Raw genomic sequence first — 22421 nt, forward strand, 5'->3', positions numbered from 1 at the left:
AGAAGATATATATGTACTAGCTAGGACAACAGGTTTGTTGTCAAACCATTTCACGTTGTCACTTCTTAAACAAACCGACCCTCTTCCTTTTTTCTTCAGAGAGTTATCATCTTCTAAAACACAATTTTTTTATCGATTCTTTCTCGTTGTTCCCGGGGCTAAAATTCCATAATCATGGCGAAGAATGTAAAACAAATCAAAACTTGAAAAGAAATTATCGAAATAGATAACACAGAGCGCCGGTGATTTCATTGATTGTGTTAGAGCAAGAACAACTTTAGCCCCTATCAATTCTAATGAGGATTCTTCTATTTGTGAAAAAGTATGCTGCCTAAAAGTATCATCCCCCCATAAACTATAAAGTCGTACACAAACCCTGAAATGCCGGCTCTAACAAATATTTTAAAACCATATTTTTTAGGTTTTGATTTTATGTACTGTCGTCGAGAACCAGCCTTTTTCCCTTTATAAGGGACCATCACCTCGTCGATACTCTGGCGGTTATCTTCTTGTATAATACAACAATTTCTTCTCACTATGTCCAAAACTGGGTGAATTCGGTAGTACTGATTGTTGTTTATATGATCGTTATTAGCGAAGTGAATATACCAGCGAATTTTCTGATAATGTTTGAGAGGCATTATGTATTTCTGATATTTTATCATATCTGAAGTTTGCACTCCAGTAGTCCAAGTATCAAAATCTGTATCGCTATGAAGTCACTTATCTCATCTTTAGTAACGCTTGGTTTTGGGTTTGTATTGTTGACAATCAACTCTAATAGATCGTCTGAAAAAATAATTTTGAAATCTTCTAATGGTGACTTTAATTCATCCACCACAGAAAAGTTATTTTCGGGAATGTTCAGAGAATATTGAAATTCTTCTTTCGTCCAGTGGTAATCAATCAAATTCTGTCGTTTCGTGCGTTTACTTTGTAGTTTGCCTTTAGGTTGGTTAGTATTTTCTTTAATCTCTTTACGATGGTCCAGGTATCTGATGTTGTGATCGTGTTTTTAGAGGACTCAAAGCAGATTTAGCTATACTGCAAGTAGATTTAGGCGTACTATAAGCAGACTGATATGTTGATAGCTCTGGTTTTGAATGTTCAGTTTCGGATACTGAATCTGTATCCGATAATGTATCAAAAATCTCTTAAACTTCAGAAGGTAAACTTTCGACTTCAGAACTTTCATCGTTTTTAGAACTTTGAGTTCTAGATGGTTTAGTATAACTTTCATTTTCTTCATCGCTCGAATTATCCATATCACATGAAGGTGGTGGAAGTAATGCCAAAATTTTTTCGGACATTGATGATGTCATATTGGTATTTCGCTGAAACCAAGGAAACACTATACTCATACAACTAAATGAATTCATTTTGAAACGTTTCATTAAAACAAATTCTACTGATGTAATTGGAAATGAAGTGTGGGATAGATACAAAACAAAAATATTTCACAATACTGAATATATGGCAAAGTTAACTATAAGATACAGAACAAAAAAGTTCCATTAAGCTATATCTTTGACAAATTAGATTATTGGATACAAAACAAAAATGCTCCTTTATGCTGTATCTTTGGCAAAGTAGATTATAGGATACAGCTTTGAAAATGGTTCGGTATTGTCACTTTTGGATATTTATGTATAAATATGATCACAACACATCATCCTACTACAACTTCACCTCCTGTATTAAAACAAAATGCTTAATTTTACACTACTTAATACTGAATAAAACTTACCAGTCTTTTTCTAATCGACGTTCACTAGGCAACCATCTCATAAACAATTGTGACTAACTTTGAATGATCACTATAGATAGCAGTACTATTACTTTCTGAGTTTAGCAGACGTATAGGCAACACAATTAATAAACAATAGACAATTTGAATATCTGAAAATGACGTAGTCTATAAGATACAAATCCAAATTAAGGGCTAAGGTTTACATACCTTTGAACTCCATATCGTCAATTATTGGTCTATGTGTCTGATTATATATTCAACGTCTACAGTGAAGTGATATTTCAAGAAGCGTTATTGAATATTGTGGAAGGTATTTTGGTCAACGGAAATAGCATTAATAATATTAGATATGCGGACGATACGGTCATATTTGCAAGTGACATGGAAGATCTACAGTACATAATACATGTATACAATGCATGTGAAAGGTACGGACTGCAAATGAATCTCAAGAAAACGAAATCAATGATATTCTCAAAAAAAACCACAAAATGTAGATAACCTGATCATCAATAATACAACGATCGAAAGAGTAACAACATATAAATATTTAGGAACGTGGCTAACCGAAGATGGAGATCAAACAAAAGAAATCAGATTTAGAATAGAAATGGCAAGAAACACGTTCATAAAATTGAAGAACTTACTTTGCAACCGTAACCTTAATCTAGAGATCCGCACAAGAATGTTACGTTGTTACGTTTTTTCTTCTTTACTATACGGCATGGAAGCGTGGTTAATAAAACAGTCTGAAATCAAAAAATTAAACTCCTTTGAGATGTGGTACTACAGGAGAATCCACAGAATATCGTGGACTGAAAAAGTAACTAATATAGAGGTGTTACAAAGAATGAAGAAAGAATGTGAAGTCATAAAAACTGTTAAAATTAGAAAGATTCAATATCTGGGTCATATAATGAGGGGCGAGAAGTACGTATTACTTAGGTTAATTATGCAAGGGAAGAGAAACCCAGGACGACGTAAAATATCCTGGCTAAGAAATTTGAGAGAGTGGTTCGGTTGCAGCTCATTAGAATTATTCAGAAGCGTGGCCAATAAAATTAAAATAGCTATGATGGAGACCAAACTTGGAGATAATTTCGTTTTTTGGCCATTTCTTGTATTCCCGTTTTCAGTGCAGACGCTCTTGTAAAATCTTCTGTCAGGAATTCTGTGGATCTGGTGATTATATCAATATCGTTTGCATATTCAACAGATTTGTTACGAATACTATTTTCCAGTGCAAAGGGACACAATAGTCCGTTACTTTGTCTTAATCCGTTTTTGCAACTAAAGGAAGTTGGGTTGTCGTTCTGGATTCTGATTGTAATATCTGTGAGTATGAATGTTAGTTTCGTTAGTTAGGCCGATTAAGCTAGATTTTTACTCGACAAAACTTCATAGACGGGTTTGATAGTGCAGTATGAGATAATACAAAAAGACTCTCATCTAGGGATTAATCAATTTTTTAGTGCAACTATTCTTAAATAAATAATCAAAACGTCAAAGTGATTATTTTGCTCGTAAATTAAAAGCTTGTCCATTAAGAGATTTTCAACAAACAACTTTTTTGGACAAAAAAAATATACACAAAATGAGATATGCTAAATTAAAATCGGTTAATAAACAAAAAAGTTATTGCAAAATGAACAACAAAATCGCTGTTTTTGAATATCGTTAATAACTTTTTTATTATTTATTAAAATTCGTTTAAATGTTACTGAACTTGAGGGTGGGTCTTATCCTGTTTGAATTAAGATTTTTTGAAAAATAAGCTATTTTATAGGGCCGGTCTAAAGTTACTACTGAATTATGACTTAACAGGATAAAAAATAAAAAAAATTACTTGTCATATTAACAAAAATAAATGCAAAACTATTTGTGAAATATATTTAAAAAGGAGTCTTAACAAGAGTTCCACTTTAGTGTAGAGAAGTATGCAAAATGCATTTTCTACATCCAGTAATGCTAAATTTGCTAAAAACTAAATGTTGATGTTACGAATTATACGAACTATCGATTTTATGCAGTGTCACCGTTACCATTTCTGTATGGACCACAGGAGTGATGACGTAGATTTTATTGACATCTGTCAGTTTCACTTTCCAAACAAACCTTGTTTAGTGTGAATAATTTGTATTTTTCGTTATTTTTTAATTTTTTTACAGAATCTTTCCAGTTTTTGCAATATCTAAGTATTCTGATAGTTACTACAACAATTTTACAAGGTTGTGTAAATAATAAAGCATGTTGTTTTATAAAAATAGCAATAAAATGCATGTATCAATAAAGTAAGGTTAGAATGTCTTTAATTTAAATTTTTAAACTATATTTCATAGAAATAGAACACTGAATTATGATGGTATTATCGTAAAAAACACTATACTTAAAAGAAAAAGCAGCAGAGGAAGCAAAATGTTAACTTTATAGAAATTAAAAAGTCTTGAGATTGGTCATTTCAACTTTTGTTTGGAAAGTAATAATAACAATATGACAACTGTGACGTCACACTCCGGCGGTCCATTCACGAGATGTCATGTGATCGTGACACAACGTGTCACGTAATTGTCTGTCGTTCGTTACTGACTTAATATCAGTCTATCCAACAAGCGATGGCCGCTGCCATTTCTGAGAACTCCGTGCTCACGATTTTGAAACTATAAATTATTTTTAAGTTTTTGTGATTAAACTTTTACAAATGTATTCTCCATTTTAGACTTGATTCAGCGAATGTTAATGCACTAAGTAGCCGTTTGAATAATTCACTAGTTTTAGATGACCCTTCCTACAAACAAAAAATATTATATGTTTACGATGGTATAAAAAAGGAAGAAGAATCAAAATGTCAGGCAATAGAATCAGAAATTATTTTCCCCAAATTCCAGGTAAACAAGTATTTGAATAACATTTCTTGTTTTTTAATTTTTTTGCACAAGCTGGCATGTTAGTTGTCTTTGATGTATGGATAAACTGATAAAATGCGTTAGGCTTTCACGGCCATCGTTTAACTTGTCAAACTGTTTGTTCGGGCTGTTAGGCCATTGTCTTCTGAGATTAGTTCTCGACGTTTCGCCAACACTAAGGCCGTCCGCACATGAAGCTACTAAAAAGAAACCAGTTGGTAACTTTAGTTACCAATCAGTTGCTTATTAGTTACTGTCCATGTATTATAATGAGCATCCGCAGACAGCGCTACTAGTTATTAACCGATCTCTAATGCATCAGTGATCAGTCGACAGCAAACTGGACGTGCAGGTCGCTTGGGAACTAGTTTCTAGTTTGTTGTGATATTTTTAAAGTTTACTCGAGAAATGGCGAAATTGGTAGAACAGTCGTTTAATATAAAATTAGTGCAAGAAGTGAAAAAACATCCCTGCCTATGTTAAATGAATATTCGCGTAAAGATATTACCGAAAAGGCTTGAAATGATACATTATATGGTATTCCTTCCCGTTTTCGTACATAATTATGTAGAACACAAACAGATTGTGTTATCTTAATAATTTTTTCGAGTAAGTGACATTTTTAACGCAATAATAACACTCAATAATATCATATAAAGGTTCAAATTTAAACACCCTATAACAAAGCTACTCGTCCAGGCAAGAAATGACTCGTTTCTATAATTTTCAGTAGCGTAGTGTGCGAGTCACAGTAGTTAGTTAGGGTTGGCATCATATTATATTTTCTACTCGCCTCCCCTCCACTGGTTTCGGCGCGAGGGGCGTGTCGTCGTTTGTAGTAGCTTTTTTTCTTCGTGTTTTGCGGGAAGGGTTTTTGTGGATTTTAATATTGGTATCCATGTTTTGTTGATTTTTAGTCCTTCTTCTATCCGATTAAAATTATTTAGGTGCTTATATATCTCCACCGCTTCCCGATACAACCGTGGGTAGTACTGTGATGTTTTATCCAGCATCTGCCTTTCTTCAAACAGTATCCGATGTTCTCCGCTTCCCAAAGCGTGTTCGGCAACGGCAGATTTGTCGATATATCCTAAACGACAATGGCTTTTATGTTCGTTTATCCTTGTGTTTGTGTGTCTTTTCGGGGTTCCCAAATATACCATTCCACATGTGCATGGTATTCGGTATCTCCGGCCGTTGCTAATGGGTCGCGTTTGTCCTTCACCGATCTTAAACAGTTCTTGATTCTCTTTGTAGGCTTGAAAATGGTCTTTACATTGGCTTTTTTTAAGTATTCGCCCAATTATGTCCGTTACCCCCGATATATAGGGCAAGAACGCTTTGTCTATACATTCTGTTTCTTCGTCCTTTCTTCTAGAGACGTTGTTCATCGCTTTATGTATTTCTCTTCTGGTATAACCATTAGAGGTGAGCGCTTTTTCAATCTGAAGAAGTTCACTTTGCAGATGCTGTGGTTCACAAATTCTCTTCGCCCGCTCCGCCAGAGTTTTGATGATACCTTAGATACCTATATAGATACCTACTATCATCATATCATAAATCTGAAACTAATCCACAAATATTTATAAGCAATTATAATAGAACTTTCTTCTTTCCCTGAATATATCCAAGTTTACACAGATGCATATAAAACAACTTCTGGTGTAGGATTATCATTTGTTATAAGAGACATAATAAAAAGTTTCAAATTGTCCACAGAATTCACTGTGATAACTGGGGAATTGTATGCAATATACAGAGCTCTAATGCGGACTTTACATTTACGAGTACTCGGATCCAAGTAGCTCGGATTTGAGTTATGAGTAGAACTGCGATCGTTTACATTAAATCCGAGCGATCAGAGTTGTGTCAAAGAGAATTTAAAAATGGCGCCATCAAGAAAGAAACGAGCTGCTGTTGCATTAGTGTTATTAAACATTTTAAAGGAGAAAAATAAATGTGGTAAGTGGTAATGGTCATATCCGCAATAGTCTCATACGCCTTATTTCTTTTGATAATGTCCCGATACTCCTTCAGTTTCACATTCCATAAACATTCAAAAGAACCGTAAAGATCGATAAATTGATCCATTTGATCTGCAGAAAATCTTAGTTCCGCCATTTTTAATTTGGAATTTCCACCACTTTGACGCTCACTTGTACAGCAACTGACAGGAACTCGTACTGCTACTCGGTTTGCGTTCAACTTCAATCCGAGCTCGGATCTGAGTGACAAGAGGCTCCGTGTAGACTTTTATACTTCCGAGTTGCACTCCGAGTAAAGTAACTCGGATCCGAGTACTCGTAAATGTAAAGCGGACTTAAATCACATACAAACAGCCAAACCAGATAAATTCCTTATTATTACTGAGTCAATCAATTCCCTCCATATACTGTCAAAAATGTACACTTGCAACCCGATTGCTAAATTAATTAAAAACAAGATGCAGCAGATGGAAAACAAAACATTAGTCGTCTTCGTGTGGGTACCATCACATATAGGCATTAAAGGAAACGAACTAGCTGATAAAAATGCTCGAGAAATAGCAAATTCCCCAAATATCAGACCGATAATAAAACCATTAGCAGAAGATCTCAATCCGTACTTTAAACAAAAGCTGATATTTAATTGGACTAAATGTTGGGAAGAAAAATCCTCAAAGTTAAAAGAAATTAAACCAGACTCCGATTAGGACACAGCAAACTCACACATGAATATCTCATGAAGAAGGAACCTCAACCAAAATGTACGAGTTGTGACGTGCCATTAACAGTGGAACACGTATTAACGGACTGTCCCATATATAGTGCTGAAAGACTAACTAATAAAATTCCATCAGTTATAAGAGATATTTTTAGTGAGGGTACCAGTGAAAATATCGTGAAATTTTTAAGAGACTGTAACATATTGAACCACATATAAGTATGTTATTTATTTGTTATTTGTAATTATTATTGTTTACATTACATTCACGTGCTAATAACCAATATGGTTGATGAGGCTGCCTAAATAAAAAAAAATACCTCTGTAGTCGTCTGGCTGTTTTTTATCTCCTTCTTTTTTGAATAGTAGAATTAGTTCGCTCGTTCGTACCATTTCTTTCGGTATTTTATTTTGCTGTATAATTTTATTAATTAATGTTGGTAATTGTTCTTCAGGTTTTCAAGTATTTTTCGAACTTCCTTTACATTTATATTAAGTTATAAAAATGATATTCCATTTCTTTCGAAAAGAGTTCGCAATGATCATTTTTTTTTTTCTTACAAGTGCATGTGGTTCGATTTATTATATCCTGTATATATATTTTGATGGCGCTAGTTGTGGACTAGTTGTTTATTTTATACTCAGTCAGAGGCCTTTTTCAGGTCAATAAATCAAATTTACCTTATCATGTATTTATTATCAGCCATAGTGTCATGTGATATCTCGTATGTCGCTATATATTTTTCTGTAATTTTTTGTGTACTAATAAACCTATTCCTCCAGTTGTCGATTCTGTCTCTATACGTTCTATAATAATGAAGATACTGTGCAGTGCTATTTTAGTAGTCGCCTTGTTTGTTTTTTCTATCTTAATATACTCGTTATATCCTCCCCACCATTTAACTCATCACACGCTCCAATCGGACCAATAACAGTGGAGATATGATGTAACGTCCTTTTGGCAATGCCGCCATGTGTGTTTTTTGTGTCTCAACATATTTGCTACCCCCTCTCCTTCCAATGATGTATCACACATCACGATCTGGCGAACTACCTTCACCACAAAACATTCAAAAAGTATTTGAATCATCAATTTGTAGAATGAATTGTAATAAATTAACCGTATCGTTTCAAGAACAAAATATGGTTGGTAGTTCAGATTTCTTTACTAGGTGGCGCTAAGAGTTATCGTACCTGGCAAACAATTTAGGTTTTTAAATATAGTATTTTTCATATAAAAATGCGTGCACGTCACAATTTATAAAAAGTGACGTCACTTATATTTAAAATTTCCAGAACGTCAACGTTAGAGTTCAAATTTTCCTAACACAGCTTCTTCTTCTTCCTATGCCGTCCCCATTAACGGAGGTTGGCGACCACATTTTTAAAAGCTTCTCTGTCTTTTGCAACGTGGAATAATTCGTCTACAGTCATGTTTGTCCAGTCTCGAATATTTCGCAGCCATGACTTCCTCTTTCTACCTATTCCCTTTTTGCCATCGACTCTACCCTGCATGATGACCTGCAGAAGACTATATTTATTATTTCTTAGTATGTGTCCAAGGTATGCAGTCTTGCGTACTTTTATCGTTCTCAACAATTTTTTGTCTCGTCCCATCCTTCTCAGCACTTCCTCATTGGTGACCCTGGCAGTCCATGGAATTCTTAACATTCTCCGGTATATCCAAAGTTCAAAGGCTTCAATCTTTTTAACTATTTGCGCTTTTAGTGTCCATGTTTCTACCCCGTACAATAGTTGCGACCAGACGTAACATTCAACAAACCTCAGTCTCAGCGCAGTATTCAGATTTTTGTCACAGAACAATTGTTTGAATTTTAAGAACGCTGCCCTTGCCATTTCTATTCGTACCCGGATCTCTTGGTCTGGATCTAATTCTGTGTTGATGTAAGCTCCCAGATATTTATATTTTGTCACTCTCTCTATTTGCTGTCCACCAAGAGTTAGTTGTTCATTATTTATTGGACTCCTTGATACTATCATAAATTTGGTCTTATCTGTGTTGATGTCAAGTCCCATTTGAATGCATTCACTATTTATTGCATCTAGTAAAGTTTGTAGTTCTTCTATACTCTCAGCCATAATTACCGTGTCATCTGCAAATCTCATGGTGTTTATGATTTCTCCACCAATTCTTATTCCCTCTTTTCTTTCCCATAAGGCTTTTCTGAATATGACCTGTGAGTACACGTTGAAAAGCGTCGGAGACAAGACGCATCCTTGCTAACACAGCTAATAATACGAAATCCATACGGAACTGCTCGATCTTTCATAGACGTCAACATGGTATAATAATCAGAAAAATGTAATCATCATTATATTGGGAATTTTAGAATTATATTGATTAAATAACCAAAAACATTTGTTATTATTAATAATATAAATTTTATGAAATAATTCTTAAGTCTAATATTCCGCAAAATAATAATTTTAATTAAATATATTAGACAATTGTACGCAACTGGTACGGGAATACTTCAAATTTTTTGACAGTTCAGCATGTGGTAAAATTGTTTAAAGTGTTGCCGCTTTTTTAGAGTAAGAATTTTGTTTATGTTTTGATTTCTTACACAATTTGATCATACTATATTATATATTAATAAACTGTATTTATAAATACATATTAAATTTAAATTAATAGCGTTAAAAACTAATTATTGTTTTGTATTGTGATTGTGCTATGCCAAAACAACTAAATAGTCTGTAGAAAGCTGATACGCTTTCATATATGATAGATTATTTTGAACAAGAAATAATGGCGGGACGTTTTTAATGCTTTAAAAGTGGTAAGTTTAAAATTTAGAATATCTAATTTTGTATTAAAATGTTTTCTTATGTATTTAAGTGTGTTGCAGTAATATTAAAACTAAGTGTATTTACTGTTATATAATAGTTTGACAAATAGTTGACATTTTAAAAATTCCTCACTTACTAACTATTCTGATGTTTTGGCAACGCTGTGGAGTTCTGACGTCGTAAATCTTGAAAGACGTGCACGCATTTTTATGTGAAAAATACTATAGATAGATGGCATTCTTTATAATATACTTCTTGTACCATACCATAACTGAACTTTTAATGTGTTTTTAACTGTATTTCTAATGACTTTTGAAAGCTTTTTCAATTTTTTTTTTGAAATTGTTCGTTTTAAATGATGGGTTCTCTCTTTTGTAATGATATTTTTTTTTTAATTTGGCCATAGCTCTGAAAATGTAAGCCGAAAGCGCTCTGCTATGAATTAAATACTTTTACACACTTTTTCAATTCATTAATCAGTTTTTTGCAAATAAATAATAGTTTTTTTATTAATATTATTAAATTTGACATTTTTCAGGTTGAAGTTAAAGAAGAAGATGTTTTAGAAAAATTAAAGCTCGCCGGTCATAAATATAATCCAGTCGTACTTCATACTAATCCTTTTATATTGGCATTGCAAATAGGCGATAGAGCTACGGTACTAGGTCGCGGTGACACCAGGAAAGAAGCAGAAAAAGACTTACTCGCAGAGGCAGATCTTATATTTTTTTCCGAGATTTGATAAGTACGGATGGATGATTATTATTCAGTAACTTTTTACATGTGATCCTCATTGTCTATTACGGTTTAATTGTATATTACATCCCTATTTATGAGAGAGCAATAATAGCATTTTGATGTTAGACAAGCAAAGAGAGAGGACAGGTAACGCTCATTTAATAAACCTTCGAAAAGTGAAGCCAGTTTCGATGTGTCCGCCATGTTTTGGTGCCTGTACGTTGCCCATTACCAAGGTTAGTAGATATTTAAGTAGGTTGTCTCGTAACTATAGACCAATCAAATGCTCGCTTTTTAAAGGCGGGAATACGTCACCCATACGACACTTTTAAAATTGCCATAAGCTTCAATGCTAATATAAGGTTCAAAAACTTAGGTTTTGCAATATATTTTGGGATTTTCTTGGGTATAGGGATGTTAAGTGGTTCTTATATTAGTAATTATATCAATTTTTTTTTTCTAAAATCAATAGTCTGATGACAAAAAATAGAATTGATTATAGTGATAATATTGTGTGTTTTAAATGGAGATAACAGTTTATTTCGCACAAAAACCCAAAAAAACAGTAGAAAAAGTTCAAAAGCAAAAATACTAAATATGTAGGAACTTACTTATTATGTTTTTCCTGGAATTTGCAGCATTTTTATCATATCTAGTGGTAGGCAAAAAAAAACCAATAGGTAATATAAATAATTTATTATTAGATTAAAATACAAAAAATGATTAGTCCTTCAAGCACAAATCTTCAAGCTATATATACACTCGCGATCATAAAATCCGGGTCACCTTGAAAATTTCAAGTTTTTGGAATATTTTTGCCTCTGGTGCAGTAATAACCTTTTTTTATTCTAACGTATTTTTTATTTGTCATCAATGTTTGTTTTAAAAGAAAAAAAACGGTTTTTTATTGTTTTTATTGAAAAAGCAGAAAACAATCCAAATTGTTGATAAAACAGGCATACGAAAAAAATGGAAAATACAGAACGTGGTAAAAAATCAGTGAAATTTCAATGACTAATATCGTGTATTGCCTCCACTTGCTCTAATGACCTCTTGCAGACGACGGGACATACTCTCAATTTTTCTCCGGATTACATGTTGTGGTATGTTATTCCACTCTCTCACTAACAGATCCTTAAGCTCCTGTCCGTTGTTAGGAGGAGATGTTAGGGGTTGAATACGCTTTTTCAAATCGTCCCAGATATGTTCGATGGGATTCAGGTCCGGAGACCTAGCTGGCCAGGGTAACCTCGTAATTCCAACCTCGTCCAAGTATTGCATACTGATCGTGGCAACGTGCGTTCGCGCGTTGTTCTGCATAAAAACGACGTTTTCACAAAGCCTTGCCATGGTATGCATAACATGTTCTTCCAGAATCTCCGTAATGTCCCTTCGTGCAGTTAAGGACCCATTTTCGATGAAGGGTAATTCTGTGCGGAAGTCGAAAGATACACCTCACCAAGCCATGACTGAGCCTCCACCAAATGGCATTCTTGGAGCAATGCAAGCTTGTGAAAATTATTCACCGGTTCTCCTCCAAACTCTTACACGTCCATCGGATCCAGTTAGGCAGAAACGGGATTCATCTGAGAATAACTCTTTGCTTCAATCGTTAATTCCCAAATGCGCATATTGTCGAGCAAAAGTTAGTCGTGCAACTCGATGCGCCAGGCGAAGTGGCGGTCCTGTAGCCATTACCCGAGAAGATAGTCCAAATGAACTAAATCTTCTCCTGACTGTTGCAATGCTAACATTGCGATTTCGTACTTCCTGTAGACGATTTCGATGCATAATCGCAGTTGAGGTCCGGTTTCGTAAAGCCTGAAACACAAGAAAACGGTCATCTCGTACCGTGGTCATTCTTCTTCGTCCAGAGCCAGGTCGTCTGGATAGCAAACCCTTCTCCTGAAAGCGTTAAAGCACTCGTTGAACCGTAGAAAGGCTTACGCCAACAGTTCTTGCGACTTGCCGTTGAGTGTGACCGTCTTTCACAAGCGCAACAATTTGTGCCGTTTCAACAACAGTCAAGGGTATTTTTGGCAAAAAATAAACAATAATAAACACTAATAATGGCACTAATAAACACTAATGGTGGCAATAATAAACGTTTGTTCATTGCGTTTGAACAGAAAGTCGAAGTACAAATGAGACATTTAAAACAAGCGGCAGCTACAGGTACCGTTCATTTTGGGAAGTGTGCGCTTTCCCGCGAAATCGGCACTATTGAAATTCTTTGTTGCACAGGAAACCGCTAAGCCGACAACAATTCCCAGAAACATACATTAGTTTGTATTTGTGTTATTATTATTTACGATTAAGCTCGTTAAAAATGAAATATCGGTGATTTTCAAGGTGACGCGGATTTTATGATCGCGAGTGTACTTATCTCATCTAAAAAATATATCATTATTATAACGTACAAAACTACATATAATTGTTATGATAAAACTTGATATCACGGCTACGAAAACACACTTCACAAGTGTTTATGTACACAAATAACTAAATAATAAGTCTCTATAAATAATATTGTCCTTATACCTATACTTAAAAATAAAAACTAAACAATAACTAAACAAATAAACGAACTAATGATACTATAGAATAGAGACAACAACAAACGTGAACTTAAACTCAGACGTGCAGACAACTGTCAAATTTGACTTTGTCGTATGAGTGACGTAAGCATTCTGCCTTCCCCTCGCTTCGCCCACATAGTTACGAGACAACCTACTTAACATCTACTAACCTTGGCCCATTACTACCTCTCGAGGGGTTATCAGGTCTACTAATTTTTCAGTAGATCTACTGATATTAACTTCAATTTGCTAATTTACTGAAACACTATATCGATCTACTAAAAAATATGTAATGATAAAGTCATGTTCAAAAAGTGATCATTATGTCAGTGTTCAATTATAAATTTTGAAAAAAATCTATTGATATATATCCATTATAACAGTGAACGGCTAAATTATGGAATATTATCATTATTTCGAGAACCGTCGAGATGTGAGGGAAATCCCGAAACAGGTAAATTTTTGTTATAAAATACCCATGTTATAACGTACATGGAGTAGGGATGATGTCACCGGTGTAGTTGTAGTGACGTAATCGTTAATTTTTTTTAAATAGAAATCGGTATAATGTGATAATGGGTCTGTGTGATAATCGGTATAATGTGATGTAATAATTTAAACGAGAATTTAATTTTCTATTTAACGACATTACATTTTTAACTAAAATATTTTTTAAGGGTACAAAAACAATTTTTTTTAATTTAAATTCAACTAAATTACAACTAATGATTTAATTCATAATGTACTTTAAAGTAACCAAATTATGCATAATAATTATTTTAAATTAAATGTTCGAAATGCCATCCATCGGTTTCTTGACAATATGCGAATCTACGGACACATTCATCAAGTACATTGCGGATGACTTCTGGCGTAATTAGACTCATTTCATGCCTAGTGCTATCTTTTAAGTCCTGTAAATTTTGGGGTCTATTGACATAAACTTTTGATTTTATGTAACCCCACAGAAAAAAGTCTAGAGGTATTAGATCTGGCGACTTTGCTGGCCACTCTATAAAACCTCGTCGTCCGATCCACCTCCTGGGAAAGCAGTGATTTAAAAATTGACGTACTTCACGTGCGTAATGCGAAGGGGCTCCATCTTGTTGAAACCAGATATTTTCACTTGGTAAATTTGGATCATTGGCATTTGGATACATATTGGCAAGGACAGGTATAAGTTGATTTCTCAAAAAAGTTAAATAACGTTCTCCTGTTAGATTTTCTTCAAAGAAAAAAGGGCCAATGATTCTGTCATTAATGATCCCTGCCCATACATTTACTTTCTGAGGATATTGCGTGTGTGACTCAGTCATCCAATGTGGGTTTTCTTGACCCCAATATCTGCAATTTTGACGATTCACGGTACCATGTATAAAAAAATGTGGCTTCATCGGAAAAAAGGATTTGATTGATGAAATGTGGATTGCGGATACATAAATCCTGCATAATTTCAGAAAATTGAAGCCGACGATCGGGATCGTCGTCGTTTAATTCCTGATTTGTTGAATTTTGTAGGGATGGTATTTTTCTTTTTTTAATATACGTTCATTTAATAAAATATCAAGTTTCACATTGTCTTTAATTTTAGGACGCCCAACGTTTGGAGTATGTTTAACGTGCCCAGTTTCTCCAAATTTTCGGACTATTTTACTTACTGTTGATTGGCTGATAGGTCTGTCTGGGTATTTTGCGTTGAATAAATTGCATACCTTGTTGTGTGTTCTTTTTTTATCTCCGCATCCGCTAAGAATTAATATTTCTATGCGTTGTATTTTATTTAGGTGAGCCATAATTTAGTATTCAAAAGTAAAAATTACAATTGACAACTGATGACAATTCACAAAATCAAAACATTTACGTCAATAAATATTACACTAACTAATCCACTGTCACTTGCTTGAATTAACATTTGACAAAAAAAAATTTCAGTGTTTATGAGATAACTTTGTGTGTCCATTATTATTTTTACTTATTTTTGCTTTTTTAAGTATTTACTTCAGAAAGTCAAGGCAGGAACCGATGGAAGGCATTTCGAACATTTAATTTAAAATAATTATTATGCATAATTTGGTTACTTTAAAGTGCATTATGAATTAAATCATTAGCTGTAATTTAGTTGAATTTAAATTAAAAAAAAAATGTTTTTGTACCCTTTAAAAATATTTTAGTTAAAAATGTAATGTTAAATAGAGAATTAAATTCTCCTTCAAATGAGGTGTCGTATTATACCAATTTCTATTTAAAAAAATTAACCGTTATGTCACTACACCCACACCGGTCACGTCATCCCTACTCCATGTACGTTATAAGATGGGTATTTTATAACAAAAATCGACCTGAAATAATGATAATATTCCATAATTTAGCCGTTCACTGTATACATATATATGACCTGGCAACCTTTCTGGTGCCGGTTTAGGCTTCAGTCAATTCCATACGATTACGCGTCCCCTCTCTTTCCTTGTCTAAGATTTTGATAGTGATTGATTTGACAGATGACTAGTTTTACACCGAAGATAAAATTCTCCAAATCAGTTAATGAAACCTCAAATGTCATTAGTAATTAAGGTTACGGTGTCAATTTTGTTGTATTTCTTTTTTTCTGTATCGCTGCAATACATTACCGTTCCCCCAATGCGACGGAGAAAACTGACGCAAAGCACTCTCTGCATATTTCTCTCTTCCCATTGGTCATTTAGGTCACGTGGTCGATAAATCCGGCCCATTAGACAGAGATGCATGGAGTGCTTTTCGTCAGTTTTCTCTGTCGCACTGAGGGAACGACGCTGTATTGCAACGCTCAGTCTACTTGTATGTCTATGGTTTTGTCAGTGTTTTATGCAGTCAATGACGATCAAATAGTTTTAACTACCAGAAATTGTGACCACAAACCATGAAATAAGGATAACCTATGTTACACTCCAAATGAAACATAAATTCTTGGAACCTCGACAATGAACATGCTAAAAATAGTGAATTTAGAACAATTTTAAGAATTTTTGCTAAGTAGAAGCAACTTATTTCCAGTGGCATTGTAGTTTTTGTATAAAAAAATCGGTAACAAACATTTTCCATTAAAATATATAGAAAGCATGTCTTCATGTTCTAAAATCAACAGATTTTTCTTCTTCCAGGACCTTTATAATGTATTTTTGTCTGAATTCTTAGTTTTTTTAGTACTTCATATAGATAAATAAATATTTTATTTCCTTTTAAGACAAAACATAGTTTGTGTAGAATTAGTCAGTTAATTAAATAAAACAAACACAGTAAACAAACTAACAACAAAATGAGTAATTTAAACTGTTTGTTCGGGCTGTTAGGCCGTTGTCTTCTGAGATTAGTTCTCGACGTTTCGCTAACACTAAGGGTTGGCATTATATTATATTTTTTACTCGCCTCCCCTCCACTGGTTTCGGCGTGAGGGGGCGTGTCCTCGATTGTAGTAGCTTTTCTTTCTTCGTGTTTTGCGGGAAGGGTTTTTGTGGATTTTAATATTGGTATCCATGTTTTGTTGATTTTTAGTCCTTCTTCTATCCGATTAAAATTATTTGGGTGCTTATATATCTCTACCGCTTCCCGATACAACCGTGGGTAGTACTGTGATGTTTTATCCAGCATCTGCGTTTCTTCAAACATTATCCGATGTTCTCCGCTTCCCAAAGCGTATTCGGCAACGGCAGATTTGTCGATATGCCCTAAACGACAATGGCTTTTATGTTCGTTTATCCTTGTGTTTGTGTGTCTTTTCTTGGTTCCCACATATACCATTCCACATGTGCATGGTATTCTGTATACTCCGGTCCGTTGCTAATGGGCCGCGTTTGTCCTTCACCGATATTAAAGAGTCCTTGATTTTCATTGTAGGCTTGAACATGGTCTTTCATTGGCTTTTTTAAGTATATAAATGTTTTCTTTGAGAAAACCCCAAAAAAAGAAATCGTTGGGCGCTAAGTCACAGGATCTAGCGGGCCATTTAATTGTACCACGTGTACTTATCAGTCGATCATGAAACGTTTGATTAAGGAAGTCAATAGTTGCTCTAGAGTTGTGAGCCGAACACTCATCCTGTTGGAAATAAACCTGAAAATTAACGGGAAGGCGTCTGTTTTGTATAAAACTTAATGAGGTCGCTGGTTAAATGATAATCGATAAATAATAATAACGAAAAAATGAAATAATTTGTTTGTAAGTATATTAGCGAAAAATAGCAAATGTTCGTAAATAGATATGTAAAATAAAATGCAATTCAAATAACAATTGGCAGATTTAATATCTTATTGTCAATTCTATATGAGATTCACTTACCTTTTGTCTGTGGTTGGGCCTCGCTCGGAGTCTAAGGTCTAAGGGTAAAAATGGGATGCACACCCGATGCTGGTTTGCTTGCTTCTGTCCACGATGAGAGGTTGTTGTAAAGTGGCCGATCATACGAAACAAAATATGTATGTACGCGAATCCATTGGGGTGGTTCTTCTGTTCTTAGGACCTCCGTGAATAGCCGTAAATTAAGCTTAAAGTGGCATTTTAAATTTTCTACACAAAGAATGGGTACGTTTCCTTAAGGACTCTGAAGTGTTTGGGTTGATAAATGTTTCCCAAAAACATGTTGTTTTCAGACAAGTGAATTCTCAGAACTTGACAATAATTAATCAGCCAATTTGAGTTCAAGAATTTAAAGGATGAACTAAAGCCATATTATACTTAGCTAATATACTATGATTGAATAAAAGATTTAAAACTAAATAAGGTCATATTCTGAATATTAAAAATAAAATAATTAAATCAGTCTTGATACTTTTCCAAACAGCGTCGAACTGCCGGAATGATCTCATTCTGTAAAAGTTGTAAATATTTGGGCCCGTTTTGGTTTCCATCGATAAAATATGGACCGACAATATGGTCGCCTAACATCCCAGTCCAAACATTTAACTTGCTGTATTCGCACTGCAACACTGAGGTGCTTATTTTTCCGAGAATAATACCTTGCAACGGATGGATTGTTTTTTCTATGTAATGGAAATGAAGATTCGTTAGAAAATAAAATATTTTTTAAAAAGTGTACATTTTCATTCTGTTTATCTAACATAATTTCACAAAACTCCATCCTCCTAAAGTTATCTACCGGAAACAGTTCTTGTGTTAGTTGTATTTTAAAACAATGATACCCATTCCTTTTGAGAACTCGCTGGACAGTTCGAGCATTCACGTTAACTTCCGTAGCAATTTGTACACTATTGCAGGGTTCACTAGCTTCCACAAAAGCACAAATATCAATATCCCTCTTTTGACGCTCCTCATCAACAGGTTTAACGCGTGGTTCATTACCTTCATGACACTTTTTACAACTGTTTACACATCCCGAAGTTTGAAAATGTTTAATGGTATTTTTAACTGTTGTAACATTTGGTGGGGGTCTATTTTCGAAGGCAACAATAAATAAATCAATTACTTCGCGTATCGAATGACCCTGAAGTACCATGTTACAAGTTGCACTTTTTCTTGGACGGTATACAACGTAATATACATTTTATTAATTATTTGTTTATTCTTTCAGAACTTAGTTTGAAATTTTTAATGTCAATGTGACAATTACCGTGACAGTTGACAATTACAATTCGTACCTACTGTGAAATGAATATAGAGGTGGAAACGTGTAACATGTCACAGTGATTGCCATTGTGTTGTATATAGTCAATAAACCAATGTCGCGATCTGTATAATATCATAAGAGAGAAAATTTTGCCGGCAGTATTTTCGACTGGTATGGAAGTTTGTTGCCAGGCGATTCTCGCGAAATAAATTTTGACAGTTAAATCACGAGACGTCAGTCGAGTGACTGTCAAAATTTCATAAGCGAAAATTGCCAAAATTTATCAAACTTGAATAAAACATAAACTTAACAATCCAATCTTTATGCTCTTTTGACCATCTTAGTCTATTTTTCTTTTGTTTTAATGTTAAAAGTGGTTTTTCCTTAGTATAAATTAAAATAAAATGAATTTTATTAAAAACAATTCGTATTAATTTTTTCAACTATAAAACTTAGTTTTATAGTTGAGGTGGGCCTCTCGGGTAGGGATAGGAAAAACCTACCGGTTTTCACCGAAAACCGGTTTTTTTACTTCGCAATAACCGGTTTTATCGGTTGTTTTTTTGTCCCGGTTATAACTGGTTTTTTATTTTTAAAGTAAAAATCGGTTATTAGGTTTTTACGGTGATTAGGATTAGGTTAGGTATTATTTTGGATCCCAATCATAATTATTATTCTCAAGTAATTATTCCAAATAAAACCATAATTCAAATTTTATTTTATTTTATAAATACAGAAGCAAACTGAAAGTGCAAAGTTGTAACCTATTGGATTAAAAAAACCGAGAACCGGTTTTTGGAAAATCAACGTATGTTGACATAAGTAGTTGACATAGCTAGGGGATCGAATAATAAACAATCAGAATGCCCACTCTGCTAGTCAAGATAAGTACGCGGATCTCGTTCGCACAGACGGAATCAGCCATGTTTTAAACGGAACCAGTTGATGTACATACAAAATTTAATCCGGTTTAACTTATTTACAGCATCGATAGACATAATATGCACACTAGTTTATTCTTAATTTTAGTTGAAGAATACATTAAATTATTTCAAATTTACTAAATTATTAATCTCTAAAAATTTAAATTACAGTTCTGTCGTAGCTTGTCACACATTTCTCAGTCCGAGTCTACGTTTTCGTTTAAAATATGGCGATTGCGTGCTGACACACTTCAAAGGCATCTGAGAGTGGGCATTCTGATTGTTATTTATTCTGTGGCCAGGGTTTAGTGAATTTTTTTTATTCTTGAAAATAAATAAAGCACCATAAGTGTAATGTTTTTAATAAATATTAATAAAATGGAATATTATTTAATATGAAACTTATAAAACATGCAGAGTATAATTTGTTTATGGTAATCGACTTAAACTGCAAATTCCATAGGCGGGCCAACTGATATGAGAAGGGGCTGGTAAATTCATATTTGCAATTAAATAATACAACAAAAACGAAACACAGCAAAATTGACAACATAACCTCAGTTACAAATGACATTTGAACTTTCATTCTCCGAATTTAAGAACTTTTTCTTCCGTGTAAAACTATTCATCTGTCAAATTAATCACTGTTAAAATGCAATCGTATTTTATCTATACTTTTTTTTATACAGTTTCTAAACAAATTATATGCTACATACTGTCATTGAACGGAGCAATTTAGATAAAAAAGGATGTCATTTACTGTCATTCTTTTTTTGTTCTAAAAATGCTCTGATCAATAAATTACGTCAAAAAATAAAAGATCACTTGAGAATGATAGAGGTAGATCGATTGGTCGAATATTCCAAAAAATATAAATGCACCATGTATTTTAAAAAGATACATTAAAAAGTATCGCCACCACAATTGTGCAATATACATCAAGAATTACTTTGATAATTTGTATTTTCGTCGGTTCCTAATTTCTCGAAAAAATCTTTAATGAAAATATATGTGCCTCATTTATTGTCACATTCAGAAACAAAACTTTTATTATTGTTCGTAGATCAAAGCTGCTTGGAGCATGATTAAGTTGTTTACAGCCAATGCAGCAAAACAATATTTTTAGTCAGCTTGTCGTGATCTGAGTTTTATAATGAGTTTTCAAATTTATTGTATCACCACGAGGCAAAAACACAAGCAACATCGTCTTCTTGACACAAAACACTGTTAATTTTCGGGAGTGAAATTGTCTCCTTAAATTTCACTCTTTTCATCATTTTCTTTCTCGAGATTTCATGGGTTTGTTTTGTTTCTGGGTGTAATCTAGGTCCTCTTTATTTCATTGTATGTGTGTCACAATTTTTGATAGTTAAAGCGTTCCATAACTATTTAATCTCTGCATCCTTTGACTGCATTAAACACTGGCAAAACATACTTATTTTAGATGGCAAAACATACTTTTCTTCAGCTGATAAAACATTCTCTTGCTAAAATAAACTCTCCACTTGCTCTCTTCCGAATAAAAAGAGACGCTGCTATTCTTACTTGTAAGATAGAGACACAACTAACAACGACGACGAAGGTGGTGTCGTCGATAAGTTCTACAGACTGCTGATATATACGTCTATGAATACAACAACAAAAACGAAATACAACAAAATTGACACCAGATAGCATAAGCTCAATTACAAATGACATTTGAGCTTTCATTCTCTGAATTTAAGAACTTTTTCTTCTGTTACAAAAATCACTTATTGCAATTGCTTTCTTTATTTTATTTCTAATTTTTTTTCTTATTGCATTTAGGATATTTTACTCTTCCAATAAAACTGATCTAAAAATAAGATAAAAACTGATTTAAATACAAATAAACAACAATATTGTTTTTTTTTATAAATTACGGGTGAATTCGATTAACTATCAATTATACGGACCCGATATATCAAAACAAATATGCTTCCCCACGCTAACACGAGACAATAATGTTTATGCTCTTTTAGATTTCGATGATTTGTTAAAAAAAACTCTTATTGAAGTCTTTACATTTTCATCCCCTTCCTTGACGTCTAGTCAAGTTAGAAATTTTATCGATTGTTTGCATTAAAATGTATTTACCAATAAAGGTGATAAATAATTCTATAGATAATGTAAAAACATAATATATAATATAAATTTTTTGATCTGTTACAATTCTTTATGTGCATCTATCAACAAAAACTGCGACCCTGTTAAATCAGAAAATGAATTGTTATTATGATCGGTGTTATCATTTGTTTATTATTAATATTGTTGTTTAGTATAGTGGCATACTCCCCTTTGGTATATTTAATAACTATAAAACGTTTATTATACGCTAAGACAATATTATTTACGTAGGTTATGTATTTTTTATTGAAATAAATATTTTTCTGTGTC

General features: G+C 33.5%; 1 protein-coding gene across 1 annotated transcript in view; it reads left to right on the forward strand.

The window, feature by feature from the left end:
* The window catches only part of LOC140437763 (interferon-inducible double-stranded RNA-dependent protein kinase activator A homolog), a 39634-nt gene extending 17213 nt beyond the window's left edge, over positions 1-22421 (forward strand). Inside the window, exons 3-4 of the mRNA XM_072527474.1 lie at positions 4467-4635; positions 10709-22421. Coding sequence (XP_072383575.1) covers positions 4467-4635; positions 10709-10912 — 373 coding nt within the window. The 3' untranslated portion in view covers positions 10913-22421. The remainder of the gene's footprint in view (positions 1-4466; positions 4636-10708) is intronic.

Source organism: Diabrotica undecimpunctata, chromosome 3 (assembly GCF_040954645.1).
Source record: "Diabrotica undecimpunctata isolate CICGRU chromosome 3, icDiaUnde3, whole genome shotgun sequence".
In the NCBI taxonomy this organism is placed as follows: domain Eukaryota; kingdom Metazoa; phylum Arthropoda; class Insecta; order Coleoptera; family Chrysomelidae; genus Diabrotica; species Diabrotica undecimpunctata.